The 23,312-nt window shown below is 41.4% G+C and overlaps 1 protein-coding gene across 1 annotated transcript; it reads right to left on the reverse strand.

The window, feature by feature from the left end:
* Positions 1 to 19,530: 19,530 nt before the first annotated feature.
* On the reverse strand, positions 19,531 to 21,085 carry LOC127629272 (neuropeptides B/W receptor type 2-like). Its single transcript, XM_052106426.1, has 2 exons — positions 21,046 to 21,085; positions 19,531 to 20,677 (listed from the first exon to the last, which is right to left on the reverse strand). The coding sequence occupies exon 2, from the start codon at positions 20,548 to 20,550 to the stop codon at positions 19,531 to 19,533; it is 1,020 nt and encodes a 339-aa protein (XP_051962386.1). The 5' UTR covers positions 20,551 to 20,677; positions 21,046 to 21,085.
* Between the last annotated feature and the right edge of the window lie 2,227 nt (positions 21,086 to 23,312).

Consider the following 23,312-nt stretch of genomic DNA (forward strand, 5'->3'; position numbering starts at 1 on the left):
TAATCGTTTTATCACAGCGGACGAAAACAGTTGACAGTGGATTAGAAAACCACTGGAGTATACTATGCATTTTCAAAACTAAACGTTTGTTTGGGTGTGGTCAGGGCCTTTTCTGCATATCGTGGCGCCATTTTGTGGTCTGTTCTATATAACGCGGTGGCTCAATTTAGCTTATTGCAGTCCATTTGGCCCGATTTGCTGGTGTGCTTCCGATGCTTCCGATGTCCAGTCTGCCCCGACGTATGTGTGTTGTGAGTTGGTTTGCACTGAATATTAACCATAAATAAAATTATGGATGCTTGGACACTGTTAGGCAACAGTCCACGGATGGATACATTGGCTGATGTAAATCTAAATTGCACTCTATGTGTTTATGTGTATGTGTGATACAGCGCCTCCAGCTAGATGTCTTGGTATCAGCAATTTGGTGACAGCAAGAAGACATGTGGGGCAATAAAACACGTAACAGACTAATGGTTATGTGGCCTCACACACACACACACAGACACACACCTCAATATCCCAAGGCACAGCAAAGGGAGACAGCCCCATAATTCAAAGGTCAGTAGGGAGACATAATTCTGCTGTGTGACGTGAAGGTATTAGCTGCATCTAGGGATCAACACACTGGTCAGGAGGGTATGTAGGAAGGTGGGGTGAGTAATGCTATGTTTATATGTAATCCATTCTGCTTTCCACATCACTTCCACAATTGATTTATAGTCATTGGAGAAAAACCTTACAAATAAAGTGGGGTTAAAACCTCTGTGTGATGCTGTTTTCCACTTATGTTTTAGATTAGACATCTATCTGTTGTCTCAGTCTTTCTCACTCTATTAGTGTGGTTATTTAACCTCACATAAAACCAGAAGGGCAGCTGAGTTTGCTCATGGGAAGCTGCTAAGAAGCAATTCTGTCAAAACAGATCAACATTTATGAATCACAACTCATTATTTGCCACATAACTAGGAGATGTGGTGACATTGAGAAGTCATTTATGGTTTCACCAATTTCATAAGCAAACTCTGGGAGAGATAAGTTTAAAACGCAATTCGTTTGGGTTCCATGGAAACACTGTAATCCAGATGCATTATGGAAATAGAGCAAGCAAATACCAGCAAGCTCAATCTCAAGGCCAAACTGCTTAAGCATTTAACAATTTGTAAGTTGGATTTTTTTTAATTGTCTCTGATCAATAGACGGAAGACAGAAGGACATGTTACACCAGGAGAAGGGAAATGTCTCTATCAGTCTTAAAATTAAATACTTGATTTGGTGACATATTGAGTTGTTTTCAACCTTTCAATATGGATATTTCTTATATGGCATTTTATGAAATGTAATGTTACTTTTTCTTATTAGAGAAGAAAAAGCCTTGTTTACAGCTGAATCAATGCCACAACAGAATTGTTAATTACCATGAATGATGTGAGCCAGAAAGACAGAGCTTGATAAAACCACACCTGCATGTGGGTAATAAGAGATTTGATCCAAGATGGCGGCGCGGTAGCACGCAGCGGCCACTCCGGATCCACAATGGTGCTATTTTTGTTAAAAAAGCCCGACTTTTGCAACACATGGACATCGGAGCAACCGGTGTTCGTGTCTACCATCGCCAGACACTACTGAAATATAAGACTCATGCAAAAACCAAGCTGCATGATGACCTGCAGGAGGCGCTACGCGTACTCGGCTTGCTGCGGAGACCAGGCCTCCAGTCCTCGGCGTCGCCTGATGCCGGTGGCCAAGGGAGAGGACGTCGTAAGCGGTGTGCAGGAAAGCGGAAGTGCGGAAAGAGGGCGGGGGTCCATGCTAGACTAAAAACAAACCCTAGCCGGCCGGCTCTCCCATCTATCCTGCTGTCAAATGTTTGCTCCCTGGACAATAAACTGGACTATATCCGACTCCAGCAGGCTACACAGCGTGAGTTTAGAGACTGCTGCGTCTTTGTTTTCACGGAGACGTGGCTCAGCGACAGACTTCCGGATGCCGCCATTCAGCTAGACGGGCTCGCCTCGTTTCGTGCCGACAGAAATACAGCTCTCTGCGGTGGTGGCTTGTGTGTTTACATCAACACGGAATGGTGCAAGAACTCTATGCTAGTCTCTAGTTACTGTTCATCGCTGTTGGAGCTTGTGACTGTTAGATGCAGACCTTTTTCTCTACCACGGGAATTCACCACTGTTTGCATAACCGGAGTTTACATTCCCCCCAGCGCTAACGCTAAGGAAGCGCTCTGTGAACTGTATGGGGCTATAAGCGAACTGCAGAACGCTCACCCCGACGGACTGTTTATTGTCGCCGGAGATTTCAACCATGCGAATCTCAAGACAGTGCTCCCTAAATTCCATCAGTATGTGGACTTTGCAACGAGAGGTGCGCACGCTGCTGAGGTCCCGAGACTCCGCCTTCAGAGCAGGCGATAAGGCAGCCCTAAGAACAGCTAGGGCCAAACTGTCACGGGCAATCAGAGAGGCAAAGTGCGCACACGCCCAGAGAATCCACAGTCACTTCCAGGACAGCGGTGACACGCGGCGCATGTGGCAGGACATCCAGGCCATCACCAACTACAGGACAACATCAGTTGCCTGTGACAAAGATGCCTCCCTTCCAGATGCGCTGAACGACTTCTACGCTCGGTTTGAAGTGCAGAACGACGTGATGGCGAGGAAGACCACCCCTCCTCCCAACGACCAGGTGCTCTGTCTTACCACGGCAGATGTGAGGAAAACTCTACGTAGAGTCAACCCACGGAAGGCTGTTGGACAAGACAACATTCCTGGCAGAGTGCTCAGAGGATGTGCAGACCAGCTAGCAGATGTTCTTATCGACATCTTCAACATCTCTCTGAGCAGCGCCGTCGTTCCAACGTGCTTCAAGGCCACCACCATCATCCCCATGCCAAAGAAGTCTTCAGTGTCCTGCCTCAACGACTACCGTCCCGTCGCACTTACACCCATCATCATGAAGTGCTTCGAGAGGCTCGTCATGAGGCACATTAAGACCCAGCTGCCCCCCTCACTAGACCCACTGCAGTTTGCGTATCATTCAAACCGTTCAACGGACGATGCCATCGCCACAACCCTCCATCTGGCCCTCACCCACCTAGACAATAAGGACTCATACGTTCGAATGCTGTTCATAGATTTCAGCTCAGCATTCAACACAATCATTCCCCAGCACCTGATTGGAAAGCTGAACCTGCTGGGCCTGGACACCTCCCTCTGCAACTGCATCCTGGACTTCCTGACTGGGAGACCTCAGTCAGTCCGGATCGGGAACAGCATCTCCACCACCACCACATTGAGCACTGGGGCCCCCCAGGGCTGTGTGCTCAGTCCACTGCTGTTCACTCTGCTGACTCACGACTGTGCAGCAATGCACAGCTCGAACCACATCATCAAGTTCGCCGATGACACGACCGTGGTGGGTCTCATCAGCAAGAACGACGAGTCAGCATACAGAGAGGAGGTGCAGCGGCTGACGAACTGGTGTAGAGCCAACAACCTGTCCCTGAATGTCGACAAAACAAAAGAGATGGTTGTTGACTTTAGGAGAGCACAAGGTGAACACACTCCGCTGAACATCGACGGCTCCTCTGTGGAGATCGTCAAGAGCACCAAATTCCTTGGTGTTCACCTGGCGGAGAACCTCACCTGGTCCCTCAACACCAGCTCTATCACCAAGAAAGCCCAGCAGCATGTCTACTTTCTTCAAAGGCTGAGGAAAGCACATCTCCCAACCTCCATCCTCACTACATTCTATAGAGGGACTATTGAGAGCATCCTGAGCAGCTGCATCACTGCCTGGTTTGGGACTTGCACCGTTTCGGATCGCAAAGCCCTGCAGAGGATAGTGAGGACAGCTGAGAAGATCATTGGGGTCTCTCTTCCCTCCATCAAAGACATTTACAAAAAACACTGTATCCGCAAAGCAACCAGCATTGTGAACGACCCCACACACCCCTCACACAAACTCTTTATCCTCCTGCAGTCTGGCAAGAGGTACCGAAGCATTCGGGCCCTCACGGCCAGACTGTGTAACAGCTTCTTCCCCCAAGCCATCAGACTCCTCAATACTCAGAGACTGGTTTGACACACACACACACACGTGTCCTGAGTTGCTCTTTAATTACTGTCACTTTATAACTGTCTGCTACCCCAATAACTGCTATGTGCATAGAACACTATCTCATAGTATGTTATGTTTACATTTTTAGAAACTGTCATCTTTTTGCACTACTGAGTACTGGTCGGCGCTGCACTGTGTCTATTGTCCTGTTCATTTTCAGAAATTTGTTGTACTGTCCCGTACTTTTTGCACATGTTTGCACGTGCACTTTATATAGGTATATATATATATAGGTATTTTATTTCGTTGTGTAGTCTCATGTGGTCCTGTGTTGGTCCTTTGTTGTTTTTATGTAGCACCATGGTCCTGGAGGAACGTTGTCTCGTTTTGCTGTGTACTGTACTAACTGTATATGGTTGAAACAACAATAAAAACCACTTGACTTGACTTGACTTGATAAGAGTCAGACAAGTCCAGTCTGATGCCACCGCCTCTTTCTGAAAGGTTACTGCTTGTAGTAGGGATGGGTGGATCAATCCTAAAATATCGATACTTCTGGTACTGATGTTGTATCAAAAATATCTGTCCTCACACAAAAATATCAATTCTAACATTTCTTTTTAAACTAGGGATATTATCATTTGGTTACCATGAACATTAACAATAATCATAAGCTTCAAAGTGAAATAAAAAAGATTAGGCTGTGTTAGCAAATATTTAAATTTCTTATTCCACATCATAACATGCATGCTGAAAGACACAAGCAGACAAGTGGTTGCACTGTCATGAGGCTCAAGAAAGAGGTAGAAAATCAGTGAAAAAGCTTCTGGAATAAATTCACAATAAAATAACAAAACATCTAAAGGTGACATTTCTTATAATGAGTTTGTGGCTTATTTCTGTTAGTAAATAAATAAAATTGTTAACCATGGTTTTGTTAAAATAATATTGTAGTAGTAACCATGGTTAATTGTATGGTAACTATAGCTTAACTAAATACTATGATTAAACTATAGTTACTGCTGTGAAACCATGGTTAATTTTTGTGAGGGTTAATAATTTTCTGTTTAGGCACACAAATATAAAACAATATATATAATAATTATGACTAAAGTTATGACTAAATTACCCAAGAAATCACATAAACAAAAAAAACAAAAAAACAAAAAAATTTAATAGAAGTATCAGTTTTGGTATTGGCATTGACAATATTGAACTTGAAATTATTGGTATCGGAAAGAAAATATGTGGTATCGCCCATACCTAGCTTGTAGTCTGGTTCAATGTCCCGCGCACAGAATTATCGGATTGGTTATATGTCACGAGTAAATGGCCAACAAATAATGTGCTCTGTATTCGTGGCGGAGAGGTGGGAAAGAGGAAAGCAGCGAGAGAAAGATGCATCACTGAGAGGACAAGCTATTTCCAAAAGGTAAGAATGCAGCTACTGAATTTGCAGTAAACATCACAATACTCGCCAGTAGTCACCAATTAGCAGACCGCAGTCCGGATCCGGGATTTGTTCCATCCAGACATCATGAGGACAGTTGCCCCATGTCACCGTTTCTACTAGAGGTCGACCGATATAGCATTTTGCCAATACCGATAACAAAGTTGGGAAGACAAGCCGATAACAGATTAATCGGCCAATAGTTAAAATTGATACTGAATGAAAAAACAACATTTAAAGTAGGGATGCACTGATACCACTTTTTCTCTTCCAATTCTAATAACGGAAATCTCAGTATCAGCCAATACCGATCCTGATCCGATACCAGTGTTGTTCTTTTGCATAATCAGTTTAGAATATCTTTACATTATTGTGTGGAACTAATTGGGAGTACTCTTTAATATGTAAAGAAACACAAACCTCTAACTACACATTATTTTAATATAAATGTATAGCTTATTAAAAAACACTTTATTATTAACTAGTAGGTCTATAGGCCTACTGGATAATGTAGCAGCAACATGAACCGTAATTCAAGTCTTCAATTCTTCATTAAAAAAGAAACCAGATTTTTCTTTCTGTCTTTTTTTTTCCAAAAATGTTTCAACTTACATCTGGACGTTAAAGTATTCTGATCTCTTTTTTGTTCAATTTAGTTGTAAGACAACAGTCCACTTTTCATTCACACATATATTTTTTGGAACCCATTAAATTTAAATATTGTTATAAATTGTAAAACATTAATAATGATGACAATAATAATAAGAATAATAATAAATATAGATATATTTTTTAAATACAATAATATTTTTAAGTCTTGCACTTTTTAAACCCTCACTCTATTAAATCTGACATTCCATCCTAACTCTCCAGGAAGTCCTGTTCGTGGAGTAGGGCTTAAATATTGTGCAATGCGTGAAGGCTAAAAATAGTGGAGGGTGTGTGTGTGTGTAAACATAGCAGCACCATTCACTGATGCGCTGGCGCTTGCATTTGATATATTTACTTATTAAACACAGCCTTTTGTGATTCACAGAGCTATCACACGTCTTCAAGTGTATGATCACTTCACTTCAGGTGAGGGGTCTTTAATGTGAAACTAGGGCAAACTAGTGAATTGCGATGTCTTATGTTTTTTTTTTTTTAATGCTTCTATAAAATTAAGTGATATTTTTGTTTGTATTTTGCGCTGTTATGCTCATATAAAAGAAACTCGTCTCACACACACACACACACACACACACACGATCACTTGATGATTATCTAATCAAAATGACAAAAATACGTATTAATCTGAAGATAAAAAATTAATTAAAATCAGATACATTTCTGATTTGATTATACGTTTCTCTTGACTGCATGAAGATACTTTTCTCAAATATCTCACTACCTTTAAATATACAACTTAGCTGGCTAAAGTATAAACGTGACGATATAAACTAATGCAAATAGATGGTAATACATTTTATTTAAATATTTGGGAAGGACTTTTGGAAAGGAATTGTTCTAACCGCTTGAGGTTAGCTTTAATGTTTGCGTCCTCTCAGCCTGGTCTGCAAACCTACTCCTGTTCTCTACTAATGCAGCATCTATACAAGAAATGTATTACTTTATAATAATATGATAACATGTACTTTATACGCACCTTTTAGTTGTTGGTGTTTTAAATCTGCATTGTTCAGTTTTTATTTTGCCTCTAGAGGCTGCTATCATACTGTATAATGACAGCACGCCCTTCCCAGCCACTCCAGCACCAGACACAACAGGACACAACAGGAAAATTATTGATGTGGATTTTTGCAGATTTCTGATAGTTCCAGTCGGCAAAACCAATATATCGGTCAACCTCTAGTTTCTACACTTTAAGTTAGCAGCGCAACAAATCAATGGAGCTGTGTACACAGCTTTGTACATCTTTCAGCACTATATCCTTGAATATTTTTCTCTAGCACCTGACACGACATGAGGTGCCGCATAGTAGAGCTGCAGACGTGGTTATTTCAATGACAGTAGACCATAACGGAGAAATACAATGAGCAGCATTATAGATGGCCAGCAGAGATAAGGACTGATTTAAAAGAGTACTTGCCCGTATGATTTGGTGTTTTTAAGTGTTATAGCTGAGAATGTGGTATCTAGCTAACCAATTTTAGGAGGTTTAGCAAACGTCAACATGCTATCGTTAAATCATTCTCTGTTGTGAATAAAATCTGGATATCCTTTTTACACTTGACTAAACAGGCTAGCGGTCATTATCACAGCTGTGTACATCCCATCACAAGCAGACAGAGACCGGCACTTAAGGAACTGAATGGGAGTATAAACAAGCAGGAAACAGTGCACCCTGAGGCCGCGTTCATTGTGACCGGGGACTTTAACAAAGCCAACTTCAAGTCAGTAGTACTGAAATACTACCAACACTCAGTTTCAACACACAAGGGGACTGGATTTTGGACCATTGCTACTCTCCCTTCTTGGATGGCTATAAATCCTTCTCCTGCCCACCATTTGGCAAATCAGACCACTCTTCCATTTTCCTTCTGTCTGCTTACAGGCAGAAATAGAAACCGGAAGCACCCGCCCTTAGAACGATCCAGTGCTCGAACCCGCAAGGGTGGGGGCATGGCCTGGGTGTGATAGGCTAAGGGATAGCATCAGCAACCCATTGAGCTAACCTCTGTTTGGAGACGCCGTTCCCTTTCCGCTGTCCGCCAAAGCAGACAAAGAGCTGCTCAGAGCATCTAGAGCTCTGCATGTGGTCCACATTGATACGCAAAGCACATACCGGACACAGCAACAAAGAGGCTAGGTCTGCCTCCTCCCGGGGCAGCTTCGCTTGCTGGTTCACGACCTAAACCCCGAAGGGGGTCGTTGGAACCTTGGGCGCGTAGCCCGGTCATGGTCTTAGGATGAGGTGAGTATCTACCGGACCGAACTCCAGGCAAGTGTCGCTGACAGAGAACGCTTGCAGGTCCGAGCACGATAATTGGCGATTTATGTACGCTACCGTGGCGGTTCTGTCTGAATGGATCAAGACTTGCTTGCCCCGAATCAGCGGGAAAAACCTCCGCAGGGCAAGGACTACAGCCAACAACTCGAGGCAGTTGTCTGTTCAAGGGTTGAAAGTCTGACGGCAGGAAGGGGTGATTAACACATGGTATGTGCCGCGGTGCCATGCCCATCTCGGGACTCGAGTCTGAATCCAGTGCTGAAGTGGTCTCATATGCATAAACCCGAGCGGTGCTAACGCGGCCGAGGATGCCATATGACCCAGGAGCCTCTGGAACTGTTTGAGAGGAACCACTGTGCCTGGCTCGAAGCGAGCAAGGCACCTGAGTACTGAATGTGCGTGCTCAGTTGTGAGGTGCTGACATTGAGGCTGAGTCTAACTCCAAGCCGGGAAAAGAGATGCTCTGAACTGGAGAGAGCTTGCTTTTATTCCAGTTGACCTGAAGCCCCAAACGGCTGAGTTGCACGAGCACCTGGTCCCTGTGTGCGCATAGTAACTCTCAAGAGTGTGCTAGGATGAGCCAGTTGTCGAAGTAATCGAGTACGCTGATGCCCACTTCCCGTAGCGGGGCAAGTGCTGCCTCTGTGACATTGGTGAAGACGTGAGGGGACAGGGATGGGCCGAAGGTGAGGACCATGTACTGATACGCCTGACCGTCTGACGCGAGTCGTAGGGAGGGTCGAAGCTGAGGTAGAATGGAGACGTGAAGTATGTGTCCTTCAAGTCTACCGCTGCGAACCAATCTAATGCAAACGCAGGTTATAATTTGTTTTGGTGTGAGCATTCTGAACGGGAGTTTGTGTAAAGTCCGGTTGAGAACTTGCAGGTCCAATATTGGCCGCAACCCACAGTGGGTATGATGACGTAAGGGCTGTAGAGACTCTTCTCCATCTCGGCTGGAGTGAAAGGCTCTATAGCATCTCTGATTCGTAACCTCTGTACGTAAGGTGCTGAAGTTTCTGCCACGCATGCAGTGGAGTGCATATCGCAAAGACAAGGCGGGAGCCCGGCGAACTGAATTGCCCGAGTCGGATGGTCCTGGCCAGCCAACGCGACGGTTTGATAGCGACATCCAAGCTCCGTGCGAGGGGCACTAACGGGATGATCGTTTTTTACATACCGGATGGATTATCTCAAAGACTCAAGACTCAAGGCACTTACCTTGCTCTGCGCACCCTGCAGGGGGCGGATTAGAGACTGAGGAGGAGGTCCAGTAGGGACGTCTTCGGAACTCGTCAGCACTGGCCATGCTGGGTACCCTTGGGCATGGCGTGGCTATGAGCAGCGCCCTGGCCCGAGGAAGTAGCCGTGAAGGGGTGGTGGAGGTTTCCAGTCCAGCCTCGTGCTCAAGGCATCCCGGGAAAGCATAGAGGACATCCGTGCATCAGGCTCAGACTGGGTGAGCAGACCCGAAGGTCTTCTGTTGCACAACCGCTCGGCTCAGAAGAAAAATTCTGTCTGACAGTCGCTCGCCCTCTCCCCTTTATACCAGTATGTCCGGGGGTGGGGCATACAAATTCTGCCTGCCAACTTGACATTGGCCTTTTCTCAAGTTCAGAGGTACGCGAGGCTCTCAGAGGAGACCCCTTGTGTCACTACAATCGACACAACGTCGAGTGAGGGACAGAAGGGGAACAGGTTATTCTGGGGTAGGAAAATGGATTATAAGAATCTTAAACATAGATAATACGTAATGTATTATATGCAGTGTCTATGGACATAATAACTCTTTAAATGTATGCATGTTTAAGAAACTTAATATCTTATTAGACATGAAAAATACAAAGATGCATATCTAGTGCTAGGTGGAGACTTTAACAAAGCCCCCAATGACTCTGTGGATAGAATAATAATGCTCTCACTGAATAATTAATTGACTATTGGCTATTATCTACTAATGCATAATTCATTGACTATTGGCTATTATCTACTAATGCAATTCAGTTTGTCACTCTCATTTGTCAGATCACAGATTTATCTCAATTTCATTAAAAGGACACTTGACCATTGTAAGAGAATTTGTGATTATTGGAAATTCAGCAAATAAGATACTTTCTGATGCTAAATTTATAGAAATGGTTACAAAATGTGCATCTATATTAGAATATGACTCTATGAGTCATGCCCGATGGTGGGAATTCTTTAAATTTAAAGTTAGACAATTGGCAATGCGTCAGGGTAAAGAACTTAAAGTGGCCAATTATAAAATATGCCAAGATATTCTACACAATCTCGACAAATTACTGTCCAAAGATACTCTTTGCAAAGAGGAGGAAGCTAACTTATTTCAACTCTGGAAAGAAATAGATGATCATTATTTAGATTTGGCTAAAGGTGCCTTTATAAATCTAGAGACAAATGGTTAGAAATGGGAGAGAAAAATACCAGCTATTTTTTTGCTCTGGAAAAAAGAAATATAAAAAGGAAATATTTAACAACCTTAAAATGTATGATAATATTAATAAGAACCCCTCTCAAATCAACAAATATGTATATTATTTTTATAACAAACTATATAAATCAAATTATAATAGAAACAATGCTAGATCTTTTGTACAAAACAATCAAACCATACACTCCAGTGATCTCAAGTCAATTTAGAACTGATTGAGAAAATGACCTTTCTTTAAATGAACTTACCAAGGCAGTGCATTCTATAAAGAAGGGTAAGTCCCCGGGTTCAGATGGACTAACTGTTGAGTTTTTTTACACACTTTTGGGAATCATCAAGGTACCAATGCTTAGAGTGTACACTGAATGTATTATTAATGAAGAACTATGTACTACCATGAAACAAGGTCTTATTACCCTGATACCAAAACCAGGTAAAGATCCTCTCTCACTTGAGAACTGGAGGCCAATCACATTACAAAATATAGATTACAAAATGTTATCATTAGAATATGCAAAAACATTAAAAACATGTTTATCTGAAATAATTAATGAAACTCAAACAGGATTTATGCCCAAACAACATATTAGCTCTAATATCAGGCTAGTATTAAATCTTATAGATTACACTCATCACATTAACTCAGATGCAATTATATAGTTTTTGGATTTCTACAAAGCATTTGATGCCTTCGCAGCTAGATGATTGGTTCCTCAGATCTCACAGCCCCTCCGTTCCTTTCTTCCCTGAAGTGCATGATCAGCTGATGAGTTCATGGAGAACACCCTTCTCCACCCGTCACCTTGCCTCTTGCTCATCCGCTCTCACTGCCCTCAACGGCGGTGCGGCCCATGGGTACATGGCGGTCCCCCAGGTAAACAGAGGGGTTGCGATCCACCTGTGACCCGAGAATGCCGCCACCTGGTGGGGTCGCCCTGTGCTCCCCTCCAAGGCCTGTAGGATGACGTCTTCACTGACCTCGGGGGTAGGCTCCTCGCCACTGCCTCCTATTACCGACAGGATATGGCGGTTCCGTGTACAACTTCTTCGGACCGCCAGACGCCTACGCCAAAGAGTGACATTACTTTTCTGTTTTATATTCATCAAATAAATGTCATCTTAAATTTCACTCAAGTCTACAAGTCTTCCTGATAGAAAGTGTTTTCTTAATGGCATGAATCGCACTGAAGGACAAGACTTCAAATGCATGGGCCGTGGATGGTATGTGACAAATAATTGTCCGGTTTAAGAAAGGACCTCATTGGGATTACGATGTTTCCAGCTGCACTGAATACTCATTTAGACGGTGTGCTTGTAGTGCAAATGGACAGATACTTTTTCGCAACCATAGCCAAGATTGGGTATCTTGCTTCACTGTTCCGCCACCAAGCAAGCAGGTCATTGCTGGTATCAATTGCCTTCTCTTACAAATAGCACAATAACACTTCGTCTGCATGTGCTGTCTTTGGAATGGGAATCGTGGCCTTCGCTTTCCCGAGTAGCTGTCTGAGATTAATTTTCTTGACAGCAGGTGCCAGGCTTGCTCCTTCCCCTGCATCCAATGACTCCTCAGTTTTAGTGTTTTCTGGCAGATCTTCGGTAATCTGCATGATCTCCTCGATGAGTTCATCTTTGACAGCTTCCTCAAAATTATTCCTGTATCTAGGATCCAAAGTAGTTGCTTTCTATAGCATTTTTGTCCTTCTAAAGCCTTGTATTTATCCTCCAAGACAGCGATCATCTTTGCTTTGAAATTTTTTGTTAATTCACTGTCTTCTGGCAAAGGGTCCAGAGATCATTGGTGCGCAGTCTCAGTACAGGTCTAACCGAGTATGCAGTGACAACTTTCTCATTCGATAAAACATCAGTAAATTCTACAGCTGGCTTAAGTACTGCGTTTATTGACTCAAGCAATGCAAAATGCTGCCATGTCAGGTTAAGGTGTTGAAGAAATCATCATCCAGCGCCCTTTCAATTGCGTGGGCTTGTTCCAAAACTCTCTGTATAATTTTTTGTTTGCTTCCCCATCGCGTGGGACAATCCTGTTCGCAAAGTTAAGGAATAAGAGAATACAAAATAACAAAAAAAATTTTGCTGTTTGTAAAGTGATCAATGGAAAGGAGGAGGCGAGAACCGGCTTTTCAATATAAATAATAGTTTAATGATAAACTTAAAAGAAGACACAAACACACACATGACGGACATGTCCGCTAACGATCTCTCTCTCCCGCACGATCCCCTGCAGTCAGCCTTTATCCCTCACGGAGGCATAATTAGCCTAATACGGGACCGGGTGTGTAGGATCACGACCCGGCCCCGCCCTCCGCCCTGCCACATTCCTCCCTCGTTCTCTCAGGCTGGGGAGCCCCCGGCCTGACGTACACCCGCCCCCCCCCCTCTTTCCCTGGGGGAGGGTGTGGGTTAACTAGGCGTGGGGTAACTAGAGTTACGTCTACTCTGACGGCAGGTCATCCCCATCTACCTGGATGAGGGAGGGGACAAGGGGAGGGAAACAGAAATAATTAAAATGGGGGGGTACTTCCTGTAACAGTGTAGTACCCCCCCAAAAAACTGTAAAATTTAAAAGAGGGAAAAGGCCAATGCAGAGCAACAGTGAGAGAGAGAGAGGAGAGAGAGATGAAAAAAAAAACTCTTACTCGCCAGTTCTCCGATACGCCGGAGCTTGTTCCTCAGCCACTCCTTCACCCTGTATCAGACGACAGCCGCGCCTCTCTGGGCGGATCAGAGGCAGTCCTCCAGCCCCTGGCAGACGGAACACTCCGCCATGTTCTCGGGGAACAGAAGGGGTCTCCCCCGCCCCTGGCAGTGGTTCTCTCACTCCAGACGGTCGGCAGTGAGCCCCTCCCCGCTCGCAGTCGGCGGTTTTAAACGCTGCCGCGTTTCAGCGGCCGGTAGGTGACTCCTGCGCCCCTGACCACTCCAGGCGGTCGGCTAGGAGCCCCTTCTCCCCTCGTGGTCGGTGGCCATCGTCCTCTTTCAGGCGGCTGGGCACTTCGTCCCCCGGCAGATGGCCATGGCTGCTCCGTTGGGGTGGACGGTAGTGCCGAGAACTCTACTACGGCGTATCCCTCCTCCTTCCCGGGCTTCGGCACCAGTGTAAAGTGATCAATGGAAAGGAGGAGGCGAGAACTGGCTTTTCAATATAAATAATAGTTTAATGATAAACTTAAAAGAAGACACAAACACACACATGACGACATATCTGCTAACGATCTCTCTCTCCCGCACGATCCCCTGCAGTCAGCCTTTATCCCTCACGGAGGCATAATTAGCCTAATACGGGACAGGGTGTGTAGGATCACGACCCAGCCCTGCCCTCCGCCCTGCCACACTGTTGTTGTTTTACATGCTTGTATGGAGCTTAGTCGCTTTTGCTACACGAATATACAAATATTTGCCATGCCATAAAGCAAATGAAAACTGATGAGCATTTTTTTCGTTCATCATAAATTAATTTCTTTCCCCCTTTTATTTTTCTGTCAAAATGAAAGTCAGCATTTAGAATTCCATCACTATTTTCATAAAAAGAGTGTTTGCTTTAGAATCAAAACAAACGCTTATAATGTAAAAACTTTAAGCCTTTTTTGTTAGAAAGCAAAGAGGAACTATAGATAAAATATGATACATTTTTATATATATATATATATAAAATATTATAATATATATTTTTTACTTTATACTTATCATAGTGTCCACTCAAATCGAAACATTCACATGGCGAGTGACATGCACACTACCACCGATGGCACTCCACCACTGCAGTGGAGCGGTTGTTATGGCGACCGTCACAGCCCTAATCTCTTCCATACAACGGGAGTGGATCCATAACAAAATTAGTCCATAGCCTACAACATATTCACTGAAAATCAGTGAAAACGGTTTAAATTTTACATTTTTGTGTGAATTTGTATTCTTTCATGAGACTCTCCTCAAAAGTTATTTTATGAACAGAATTGCCTTTTTTTTTTTACACTTCCGGGTTTTGGAATTATTATTATTTTTTTACTAATTCTAGGGTAATATATTGCAAAGATAACAATTATAAAAAAATGTTTGCAATATTTATGCTGCTGAATAAGGTCTGTGAAGAGGGTCCATGGCCAGTGAGGGATTGCATACTTCAAAACTCTCATCGGTTGATGTTGTTATTGTACAGTATAGCCATTAGCCTTAGATTCATATGTATTATTGTGAACATCGCTGTTTCGATCCACAAAACTGAATCTACAGTATGCTCCAACAGAGGAGGCAGCAGCTGACGTTGTTGAGCAAGAACAGTTCAGGAGAGGACGTAATACTATTGGATGATACCGTTTGGTGAGCTGTAACAGCTTCTCATTTGTTCATCTTAGATAGACACACATCACTCCAGACAGGACGCGTCTCCTCAACAGCAAGTCGATGTGATTGATTTGTGAGGGTACAGAGGATGGGGAATAATCGAATTTGCTTACCAGGTTCCCCTGTACGCGTCTTTGAGTGTTTGACGTGTGGAGACAGGATGCAGCAGGAGCTGGAAAGCAGGTGACAGGTAAAATCAAAGGCCAGCAGCCCCAGTGTTTGACGGATTGTCACAAAATCCATTGCAGCAATGTTACCCAATCACAAACACTACATGTGACATGACAGTCAATAGCAGAGCTTCTCCTTTGAAGCCTTGTACCATAAAAATGAAAAGGATACAGATAATGTACAGCTCCTGGTCATAACGCCGGTCAGTCTGCTAAACCATACAATTACAGTGACAATCTAAATTTGTTTGGTAAGACTAAATGTCCTCACGTGTCAAATGGCGCACACAGCACTATATGATAGTGATAAATGTGCGCTATCTTGTGTCGTTATTTACTATTATCATTCATAAATTTAAAATGACTCGACTGACATTTTTTAAATAGCCTACATGTGTAAAATCATACATCATACTAATACCAATGTATTTTCATTATAGCCTAATAAACTTTAAAATTATAGCATAATTTATAGCCTAACTTTACGAATAATTATTATTTTTTTTTTAAAATAAGAAAGAAAGAAAGTAATATATTAGGATGGGCTGTGTTTGTGGGAAATGTGATCGTATATTGCCCTCTTCTGCCTGTTGGACGCAGTTACCCAAGGAAATTGTCTCTTCATGTGTTTAGATGTGAAAGTGAGTTTACGTCGGCTGCAGCAGCGTTACAAATTCCCCTTACAAATCATAACCTTTTAATCACGGTTCAAAATAGCCTAGTTGCAATTAGGCCTTTATGTAATGTGCTAGTACAAAATTAAAATGGGATCTAATTTTGAAAGCTTTTCAAAACATTTCTGTCATTGTCTTTTCAAGAAACATATTTTTTTTTGTTGACGTTAGTGCCTATGGCAAGGTTTTAAAAGTTGTAATGAGGTAACAATAATATTTGTGAGCTTGAGTCTCAGAATTCAGCTTTTTGTCGTAACACGGTTGATATGGCATATTCTCGGTGTTTTTTTATCTACAGTATCTGTGTGGACGACTAAAACTAGATGCCGATTCTAATGCATCCAGAGTCTAATATAACATCGAATTCGCTTGTGGGCGCGCACTCACTAATGAAGTTTAAGCCACGCATGAACGCGCACAGAGCCAGCCGTTACTTTTCCATACCGCCAGGTGGCATGAGACACTCCAGCGTTGAAACTAGGACTTAAAGCAAAAAGCAATACTAAATCTGTCTGTCTGCGCGTCTGTCTTTATGTCTTTTAAACTTTTTGTTACACCAACGTCTCAGTAACGGTATAGAATAGGCCTGCATGTTTGTTATATGTAAATATCAAATATTGTTCTCTCAGCCCTTTTCTGTTGCTTCTGTTCTCTGGTATTCTAACAACGAACATTAGGCATAGTTTTTTTTTGTTTTGTTTTTGACAAATACATTTAAAAAGCATAATCTGTGTGCAATCAATGTTGAGATTTCCACGTCCATTAATTTTTATTCAATTAGATTTTTATACAATTAAAATTGTGGAGCTGCAGAAATGCTGTAATCAATTTTGAACTGAAATATGTGAGGATTGTCACAGGAGACTTTAAATAGATTTATGTAGTATTGTTTGTTTATTTATTTCTTAATAAACAAATAAACAAATATTTTATTTAACAATTATTGTGTTATTGTATATGTAGGGTACAATGGGGCTAAAGGCTCTGTGGGGTAAAAGGATCCTTTAATTTTATTTCCTCCCATCAAAAACTAAATAGCAACAAAAACTACCACAGTACTTTCCTGAACACCTGTCTGACATTATGAACTGCAATTCTTTCCTATTTCATGAGATTATTACATGTAATGTCTAATGGTTGGTTTTGAGACAATTTGATCACATTTTAATATCTTTTAAAATGTGCATATTTATGTTGCTGAAGAATACCCTGAACATCATCATATTTATTTGAAACAAAATACTTTTGATATATATATATATATATACTGTCCAATAAGTGAAAGGATATAATTTGGGGTACATAGATTTGTTATGAAATTTTTTGAAATTGGGCTCACTTTCATTTGTTTATTTAAATACTTAAGATGTAATGAAATGTCAAATGTGATTGAAATGAACAAGAATAATGCATCCTTTTCTGAAGTGGTTATTTTGAATAAGAATTATCTTAATTTGACAAAGTTGACAAATTGTGCCCTATATTTCTCCACTATCTACGCTATATCTTAACCCATACGCATTTTACCCCAAGTGAGGGAGCCTTTTACCCCAGGTGTGGGTTTCATTTCTTATTTTTATATTTTAAATGAATTGTATTCAAAACAACCTTCTGTTGTTATTTCATTTTAGCACAAATGATGTTGATCCATCAATATTAAATAAAAATACATTTATTTCTTAAATCGAGACACTTTGTGACCAGAAAAAAGCTTATTTTCCTCAAGGAGTGCCTATATATTAGCCAAGAATTCTTAAATTCATTGTTTTTCTGCTGAGAATTCCCCTCATTGTACCTCAAGGCTCTTAGTACTGTTTAGCTGTGTTCCAGTAAGTGTGCCAGAGCTAAATAAATGCATTTTTACAAGGTACTCTATGTTGTTTACAGAACACTGAAAACAGCATTAATAGATAGAAGGGCAATATGTCTTGCCTAATAATTTTGCTTGGAGACGTTACTGACTTCATTACTCAAGTTGCAATTGAAAATAACTGACATGAAGCTTGATCAGGAGTCAGGATTATCTATGGTAACAGGCCATATCTTTACTTTTACATATCAAGATACATGATATAATGTACAGAGAGAGCAGTATTTATTAACTTCAAATCATATAATATATGTGCAAGACACTTTAAAATCTAAAGTGTGCTCTCTAACCACATGTCATAAACTTTAACTTCTCTGTGATGTATATATATATATTATGTGTAGACAAGTGTAAAACCTAAACCTTTACATAAACTTTAAAACCTTCTGTCCTCCCATCTGAAATTCTACACTGGGGGAAAATGTCCTATATGATGCTTACAGTAAAAAATAGGGCATGATGTAATCCACTGACCCCACCACAACCTGCAATATGTTAAATGAAAGACAACTGATTTATTCAATTTATTTACAACATTTTAAAATGACATGGAACATAGCACACTTCACTCAGTTGATCTCCATAACAAATGGATGCTAAAAATGTGTATCCCAGCAAGTAAAGCTTTTTCATTTTCTTTTGTTTTTCCACAGCAATGTTTCAAAGTATTTTAGACCAACATATCTTGCAAAACACAATTATTATTTTTTTTTTTATATTTTTCCAAACATTTTACTTATTCATTTAAAAGAAAGGGAGCACATGTTAAACCACTGTCTAAACTTTGCTATCAAGATTATGCATGACTTTTCATGTGACAAAAGCAGGCCTATACAAATATAAACACGAGAATCCCTGCTGTTTTTGTGATTCCCTCACTTCTGACATGTTGTGTCACAACACAAACAATTTGAATATTGTGAAAAAGTTCATTTCTTCCCGTAATTTAATTCAAAAAGTGGAACTTTCATATATTCTAGATTCATTACACATAAAGTTAAATATTTCAAGCATTTTTTGGTGTAATCTTGATGATTAGGCTTTCAGCTCATGGAAATCAAAAATCCATTATCTCAAAATATTAGAATAAAGAATGTATAGGCCTAATACAGAAATGTCAACCTTCTGAAAAGTATGTTAATTTATGCACTCAATATTTGGTCGAGGCTGCTTTTGCACAAATTACATAAAAAAAACTTTTCCACGATATTCTAATTTTTTGAGATGCACCAGTATATCAGAGAGAACACGCGTGTGCGCTCGAGTATCACAAGAGGGAGACAAATGCCCACATTGGAATTTAGAAATTGGAGAATAGGCCTACTTGCTCATACTGCGAATACGCGCCGAAACAGGTGCATCTGAAGTACTGTAGTAGCGGACACAAAAGGCTGTAACAAAAATGTGTGAGCTGGCTTGGTGTCAAATGCCTTCAAGGGGTGCTCACTAGTTTGTGGGACCCAACCAGTATTAAGTTTGCATCAAAAATGCACTCTTTGCATTTTATTCATCCCATAAAAGTTTATTACATTCACGCAGGTCTACATTCTAACATCTTCTTGAAGGCTTTTCTGAAGCTGTCGTCCAGGAAGGCGTAAAGAAATGGGTTTAAACAGGAGTTGGCGTAACTCAGACTGGTGATAAAATACGAGATCCCGATGAGAAGCGGCGTGGTCCGCAGGTCTGTGGTCAGCGCTACGATGGTGCTGAGGTGGAAAGGTGTCCAACAGAACAGGCACACGGCCAGCACGATAAACACCATGATAGTCACTTTCTTCTTTGCTTTGTCCAGTGCTTTGGCGTTGGTGTTCAGACGCATATTTCTTAGTTTGTACAGCATCATGGTGTAAAGGATGCAAATTGTAGAAACCGGAATGGCAAAGCCCAGTATGAGGGTATAAATCCGGCTCGCCTTGAACCACACACTTTCAGGACTGGGGAAACTCAGAACGCAGCTTTTCCTATCCGAGTCGTCGGGACTGATGTATACACCTGCGAACACTGTGAAGGGCATGACGATGAGGATAACCAGTAGCCACACGCACAAACTGACTATCTTCGCTGCCCTGTACGTTCGGTACGGCATGCGCTTGGAGTGCACCGTCGACAGAACCACCAGGTACCGGTCCACACTCATAACCGTCAGAAAGTAGATGCTTGAGAAGATGTTGTAGTGGTCGATGCTTAAAATTATTTTGCAAAGTACCTCACCGAACGGCCAGTAGTGCAAAAGATGCTCCGCTATGTTGATGGGCAACACTAAAGTGAAGAGGTCATCTGCGATTGCCAAGTTGAGAATGAACATGTTGGTCACCGTCTTCATTTTGGGCGCTTTGAGGATCACATAGATGACCGCCGTGTTGCCCGTCAGACCTACTGCACATATCACGGAGTAAATCACGGGCATAACTACATACAAGTCTGCGTAAAATAAGTACTCAGCCGGCTGCGTACAGTTCAAATCGCTCCGATTGGGAGAGTTGTTATAATATAAGTCCATGCTGTAGTTGCATGTCGGATTTGGGTTGAGGGGGTTCGAGATGTTCTCCATATTGTGACAGTTGAGCCTCCGGGGATAAGTGTTTTACTTTATAAATCTGCGCTCTCACAATCGCAGATCTCTCCACGAATCTAAGGTGGTCGATGTTTCTCATCTGTGTCTTTGCGCATCCCGAGATCTGAGGATGATACAAAAGAGTCTCCAGCAAACAGACTAAAAGCTAAATGTACGATGTCATAAATCCCAGAAATGATCTCCAAAGCTTAGCGCAACAGTTTGATTCTTTTAAACTTGTATTATTATTAGTAGTAATACTATTATTATTCATTCCAATTCATTTAAAACACGTTGCAGAATATGCAATGTAATTATAAAGACCAAAAACCATACCAACTTCCCACTATTCCTGCGCACACACCAAAACAAATGTGTAGGTTTAAAAATGCATTTTTTTAAAGCAATGCCATATGTTTCAAATGCATACTTGTTTAAAGTCATTTGAAATTGTTGTTCATTGGGTTGTAGTGAGAAGGTGCGAGATCCTACCGTGTATTTTATTGTCTCTCCGTGCGCGCTCTGTCCCCACTCTTCGCCAAGAAGCGCAGCTCGCGCTTTTCCCAGCAAATTAAAAGAACCAAGTGCACCCGGTGACGTCACAGCGCTCTCCACATCTGCCTCCTCGCGTGTTACGGTTTCTGAAAGAGTCACTTATCCTTTATGTATGTTTGCTTTTTTATAGAATAACCAATTATTTAAAGGATGATGGGCGTAATGCATTTAAGTGTGCTACAATGCAGCAGCCTTCATGTAATTATCATATAATTGTGCATGGAAAGCAAATGCATTAGATCCTAAATCTGCATCACCCATTGGTATTCATGCTTTTATACTTTATTGGACTAATCACTTTTGAAAAGTAGTGCTTATAAACCAATAGACTGGGCTAATTTAAATCAACAAGACAATGTAAGTAATGTACACTGTAACCCTTTACTGTAAATGTACAGGTAATTTCTAACAGGATTCTGCTGTATTTCCATAAAACCGTAACATGCTGTATCTTAAACAGAATGGTTGTAAATATACAGCAGATTTCAGTTTTCAGACCGTTTAATTCCTAATACAGTGTCATACTGTAGAGACATTGCATTCTGGGATTATGTTTTTTTTTGCGCTCATTTCCAGTTCTCTAAATTTCTACAACAGACATTTGTACCTGTATGCAAACTTGGTTTGTCAGCTGGACTTAATGAACAAAACCCAGAAACAGGTATTTGTGTTAATAAGATAAGCCTGTGGTCTGTGCATTAATGTGTAGTTTTTAAGCTTTGTGAGCTTCGGGTGGCTTTTCTAGCGCTTGCCTGTGACGAAGGATAAATGGACGGTGCTGCATGAGAAGATGGAGAATCCTTTAAATTATCCAACATTTGTGCCTGTGAAGAGGATACATTTTGGGGCGTGAGAATACGGATAAATAATTGTTTGTCTGAGGATTTATACGGTAAGCCAATCTTTTTGGAGCATATAATTTTTGCACTTTTGCTTAGTCTCGAGCAAACAGTTCATAATGTTTTCCACTCTTCACCCAGTAACATTGACATTTCACTTTATACATATGGCCAAATGCACTATAACTATATCATTCGTACAACATGCCCTCGAAAAGCCCCCCCCCCCCCATTTCAGGCTGATTAATCTGATGAAGATCCAGTGCTAACCTAAAACCAAATGTGCTCAATTAGCATTCAGATTTAGGACAAATAATTCAATGACTGAACGATTTGATTTTGTCAGTATATAAATTCAATATAAGAGTTATTGCATTCATTCTCTTTTTTCCTGAAATGTATCAAGACGCATAACCTAAGATTACTGCATTTACATTCTTAGTTGTTATAGTCCTTGTGTTCACAAATGCTATTGTGTCAGTTATGTGATCGTTCTTTTGAGTCTGTGTTATCATATTGCCAGTACATGAAAATCCATAGTCATGTTCCTAATGCTGATTTTAAATGTGGTATTCTAGATTGCTCCAGATCCTTTTGAACGTTTCCTGGTTTCATGGCTCATATCTACAGGGATAACAAAAAGAGGGCCACTAAGACATCGGTGGAACAGGTAGGAAGTAATGCTGCCACTTTAGTCTGTGACATTGATTTATGTCAAGAAAAGTGTAGTGATTTGGAAAACTTTATTTTACACTCAAAGTCTCATATCAAGAATGCAACACAGTACCTTGCCCATTTCAGTGTAACAAAAGGTTTTCTGTAGCATCAACACTAACCACACATATATCTAGAAATCATTGTAACTATTCAGTAGAAATGCTACGTGATAATATAATGCAGTTCAATTTTTCAATCCAGAGGCCTCATGGTGATGAATACAATGTGGCTGAACACTCAAATGCACAGTCTGAATTTTTTATAGATTATGGTGATGGTGGAGAGCAGTCAGATAATGCAGATGACTTCAGTTCAGTGCAGTACAGTTTATGGTGTAATTCTTGTGACATTAAATCATTGTTTATAATCCACAGATAAAAACAGCTCTGTGGTTCTGCAACCTGCTGAAGTTCTCCCCTTGGTTCCCCCTGAAACTACCGCTACTCTTGGTTCACCACTATCAAGCTCCTCATCAGCAAGTAGCCCAGCATCAACCAGTATGTCACGTTCATGTCTTGAAAATTTCAAAGTTCCCTGGAACTTAATGCCAGCAGGTATACAGTGTACTGTTATGAATGGCCAGAGACATTCCCCTACTGACCGACGAAAAATTATTAGAATCCTTGCTGATGAAATGAGTAAACATGA

This window comes from Xyrauchen texanus, chromosome 35, assembly GCF_025860055.1.
Source record: "Xyrauchen texanus isolate HMW12.3.18 chromosome 35, RBS_HiC_50CHRs, whole genome shotgun sequence".
NCBI lineage: Eukaryota > Metazoa > Chordata > Actinopteri > Cypriniformes > Catostomidae > Xyrauchen > Xyrauchen texanus.